Genomic DNA, 5127 nt, shown 5'->3' with positions numbered 1-5127 from the left:
AAGTTATTTAATCGATTTTCATTAATGAGTTTTAAGTCTTCCGCATTATATTTTGTTATTTATGGTTGAAATGTTGGGGTTTAGATTGGTTGGTTCGCCCACATAGTAGGATAAGTGTGGGTGCCACTCGCGACCCGTTTTGGGTCGTGACAGAGCCCCTTCCAAAGTTTAAATCCACCATGAGTGACAAGGCACATTGCCTTAATTGCAAGGCCCAAATGACCAAATGCACCTGCCGTAGAAGCCACTGAGCCCACTGCCGTGGAAATAGGAACATTGAATTTAGCTGCTTTATCTATTAAATCACCCACATTACATGTTACACCAACCACATCACCAAACCTATTAATTTTTTCTAGCGCACCACGGAGACGATGCTCCGACGATGGGTCTGCATCAACAATACCGCGAGGATCCTGTCATTTATCATTAGGTTGAACTCATAAACAAATCCGTTCTAAACAAATAAATTTTGAAACTATAGCTTGATAATTTGAAAAGTTTAAATCTTTGATTCGCCTCATACCTTGAGGTACCTGTACAATATGCAGCAAACCTCATCAAAAGTGGGGAGACGACGTTTTGATGATATTGTTTGCTTGATGAATGATGATATTGTTTGCTTGATGAATGAATATCCATTCTTTTCACAAATAGCCAAAAGTCGTGACACCATGTTTGAATCTGATATAGAGATGCCGTCCGTCGCAAGAGAATTGGCTACCATGAAATTCATTTTTTTCACAAAAGACTTGAAATCGATGGTCTCCATATCTACCTTGAAATTGAATTTTCAGTTGAAATTATGAAACTAGTAAAGATCTAAAGCTTAATTTAATAATAAGGTATGACAAAGGGAGTATTAAAATGTCGTCATAAATACCAACAAAGTTTGAGGAATTTTACAACTCTATAATTGGTGGTTGAAATTAAATAAGGGTTATCTAGGCTCTTTTATTAGTCGGTGGATTTTAGATTTTTTGCATGATTTATGAAATTAAAACAAAGGGGTCGACATAAATATCACGAAAGTTGAAAGAAATTTACAACTCTAAAATTGGCGGTTAAGATTAAATAAGGGTTATTTAGGCTCTTTTATTAGTCGGTGGCTTTTAGTTTTTTTTTTTTTTTTGCATGATTTACTTCTATTATGAAATTAAAAACTGCTTTTAGTCAGGTTTGTTTATGTATCATTCTTCAGAATATACAAATACATATGTATAATATATAATTATCTAATTGATATATATATATATATAATTCACCTCTTTCCTACTCTTTGCTCTCTCTCACTCGCTGCTCTCCTAGTGTTGCTCGTCTCTTTCCTCCCTATAATATGTAGCTACAAATTTTAATTATCAAACTATAATTATGAAGAATAATTAAGCTATTTTTGAATAACTATATGTGAAAGTTTTTTTTTTCTTCCAATATCCCCTTCTATTTCTTAAAACCTCTAAAGTCCCTTATATCGCTCCTAATTGTATTTATGTATCGTACCTACATATTCATGTATTTGAACCAGTATTAATGTATTCGAGCTACATATTATGTATCTACAGGTTTATTTTATAATATATTCGAGCTAGTTTTTAATGAAACTGAACTACATATTATGTACCCGAGCTAATTTTTATGTATACGAGGTAAATATTATGTATCCAATTTATGTTATAATATATCCGAGATACTCTTTAATGTATTCGAAAGTTACAATTTTAAGAGATTGTTGTAATTAGATAAAACAATAGGGATAGAATGTAATTTAATCTTTACACTATGAAATTTATGTAAATTTTATTTTAATTTCGGATTAGCACCTTATATTTCACTTCGTTATCATTTTCCACACTTTATTTAATTTTTCCATTCAAAGTTTTAGAGACTTGGAAAATGTCGGTCAACTATATATCAAATCATGTTTTGCTAGAAGATAATGCTCACGTTAACTTATTAGTAGACTTGCTTGACTATGCAATTTTTGGTTTTGTCCATATGATTTTAGTTCGATAAATACAATATAATAATGGGAAAATTGTATATAATAGCAAACTAATAATCTAAAATAAATGAAGTAGCTAGGGTTTGATTTAATTGTGCTCCATAGCAAACGTTAGCCAAAGTTTGCCAGGCGCCTCTCTCCTAAAAATCTCGCTCGCCACTCTCCCATTCTCGCTCGCCACTCTCCCTCTGCTCGTCTCTCTCGCTTTATACACAGAAGTGTATAAATTCTGTTTCTGTTTTGTATAAAGTGAGAGAAAATTATATATACACATGCAAAAACATATATCTTCGTGTTATACACTTAATTATACAATCTACAAACATTTTACTTCAATTCAATTGTAGACAAATGCAAATTTTATACAAATATTGCAGAGAAAAAGGCCAACGAATTATACAATTGCGAATTATACAATTGCAGTGAAATACAATTTTCTCTAGCTTTATACAACAGAAGTGTATATATTGTGTTTCTGTTTTTGTATAAAGCGAGAGAAAAACATATATCCTCTTGCTATACACTTATAATTATGCAATATACATACATTTTAATTCGATTCAATTGTATGCAAAGCAAATTTTATAAAAATATTGCAGCGAAATAGGCAGCGAATTATACAATTGTGCATTATACAATTGCAGTGAAATAGGATAGCGAATTATACAATTGCAGCGAAATAGGCCAGCGAATTATACAATTTAGGCCAGCGAATTATACAATTGTATATGTATAGCGAATTATACAATTTTATGTTTGCTATGGAGCGCAATTATGCAAACTTTGCTATAACATACAAATATAAATTTTTTATTTGCTATATGTGAAAGTTGCCCTAAAATAATTAGCGGATAAAAACTAATTTTAATGCGGTGTTAACTTTAAACTAAGCCCTATAGCCAAGTACGCTTTTACTTGGCCCAATATTTATTTGTGTGATATTCTTGTTGGTTTTCCTTTTGGGCTGGGCCTGATTCATTAGAAACAACCTCGAGGTCGATTTTGATTAGAAATGATCGTGTATGCAATAGAGGATTTGCTTTGTATGGTAGTTTGAGACTTTTACAATCAAATGTGTAGATATGTTGGATGATTTTGAAATCACAAAAATTGTTATAGCTTGAGGCGTAGTTATGACATTGTCCTTAAGAATATTTCGTCAATTATAGGTGTTTCCTCAGAATTCAATAAGAATTTACGTCTCTCCATATCTCATTTTTTGTTTAGTCCATTAGGCCGGGCTCGTTGTGAATGATTTAATTGGTTGGTTGATGCTCTTACTTTTGAATGGTGTATTGCGAGTTTTTTTTTCCTAAATGAGTTGTCATATAATTTCTTTGGATATTTTTGTACTCATTTTTATATCCGTTGATTGAATCATGTTAAATGTTGCGTCTTTTTTGTATATTTCTCTTTTATTACTATTTTGTTTCAATTTATTTGTCTGATTTTGAATTGACACGAAGTTTAAGTAAATAAAAAAGAATTTTAAATCATGTGATGTTAAATTAATGTATCAAAATATTTTTTAATCAATGTCTTAAATAGACCAAATAAAAAGTTAGAATTAAAGAGTGGTCAAAGAAAGGAAAGAGAAATTCATTTTTAAACGGATTAAAAAAAAGAAATCAAAACGGATGAAGTATCTAATTTATTTATCATCCTTGTTTGTTTATGTCATAGAGGTGTTTTTCTGAAAATCTCGTGAACAAGCATTTCTGATCTTTAGTTTCATCTAAAGGGAAAAATCAAGCATTTTCTGATCTTTAATTTCATCTAAAGAGAAAAAAAGACAATCAGAGGTACAAAAAGTAAAGGATAAGCGAACTAATTATAGAAATATCTCTATCTCAAAAATTTACTAATTTACGAATGGTTCTCCTTAATTTGTATGTATTGTGCAGAAAAAAAGGATACAATGATTCTTCGTTCATTGAAATCATACTTCAAAAGTTTGAAAGATAGAGATCTCGTAAAAACTTTTTTCTGAGGAATGCCTTAAGACTAGGGCATTTCTCAAGAGCATTAGTTAAAGCGACTGATACTACCATTTTAATCCAGAACCTACATGTTAATGCTCACGATTTCGATGTACATTTCAAACAAGTGGCATGCAATTAGAGAGAAGTGTAACTCTCTATTAGATGGCTTTAATCCCAATTGGTGGATTACTAGTAATAAAACATTTAATAAGAGTAGAAAATAATTTCTTTGATATGAAATCTACAACATTTAGAAAATAAACATTTCACACTAACAACTAGATGAGGATTACCTCTTTGATATAAAGAAGAAGATGCAGGTGAGTCTATTGGTTTTAACAATGAACCCTTTTAATTAACAATTTTTTTACTTCATCATTAAATTGTCAGTAGTTAATATAATTTTTTACTTCATCACTAAATAGGATTAGCAGCAAATTGTGGATGTATGGTAATAATTACAGAATTTGTCTATCACTAATTCCTGTAATGTGTAAGAGGGACTTTAGAGGGACTTTCCCTTACCATTGTTCTAAGCCAATGCTACCAATCTTTTTAAGATAAAGTTATTGACAAAGAGAGATATGGAAGAGTAAATAATGCAACATAAGGAGTTTTTTAAGTACATGACTGACACCAAAAGTAAAAAATTTGTTCATATATCAACAATTAGGAAAATGTATTCAATGTACATAACTATTCAAAGCTAAAATCAATGAGATTTTGTTGTAGATTCAAGCAAAGAAGGCAACACAAGGGGAGAAAGCAAAGGAATTGGATCTTTACTATGACAACAAGATGAATACGAAGTAGAAGAAGATTCGGATGAATCCATTAGTTTATTTAACAGTGCACCTTTATAATCAAGAGAGTTGTTGCTCTTGCTTGTAGGCTTGAGCTGAAGAGGGCGAGGCGCGCGACTTTGCAACCTGCTTAGTGGCCTTTTTACTATTGCAAATTCATCTTTTGGTATAATTAAAGTTTGGAAACCAGGAAACTCATGTTCATCAACAACACATTCCTCCATGATTTTGATTTTTTACAAGAATCGTAGTCTCTTTCTGAGTATTATTAGTATTATCTTCGCTCTGGATGATCCGTGGGGGGCTGTCCCCAAGAATTTATGAAGGGGGGGAGGGGGGG

The 5127-nt window shown here is 31.4% G+C and overlaps 1 protein-coding gene across 1 annotated transcript in view; it reads right to left on the bottom strand.

Moving 5' to 3' along the window:
- The window catches only part of LOC107031609, a 9936-nt gene extending 9074 nt beyond the window's left edge, over window positions 1-862 (bottom strand). Inside the window, exons 1-2 of the mRNA XM_015233039.2 lie at window positions 527-862; window positions 157-416 (exon numbers count right to left, since the gene is read on the bottom strand). Coding sequence (XP_015088525.1) covers window positions 157-416; window positions 527-772 — 506 coding nt within the window. The 5' untranslated portion in view covers window positions 773-862. The remainder of the gene's footprint in view (window positions 1-156; window positions 417-526) is intronic.
- Window positions 863-5127: the final 4265 nt, after the last annotated feature.

Source organism: Solanum pennellii, chromosome 1, assembly GCF_001406875.1.
Source record: "Solanum pennellii chromosome 1, SPENNV200".
In the NCBI taxonomy this organism is placed as follows: Eukaryota; Viridiplantae; Streptophyta; class Magnoliopsida; order Solanales; family Solanaceae; genus Solanum; species Solanum pennellii.
Note: the sequence above shows the minus strand (reverse complement) of the source record. Positions and strands in the feature narration are given on the sequence as shown.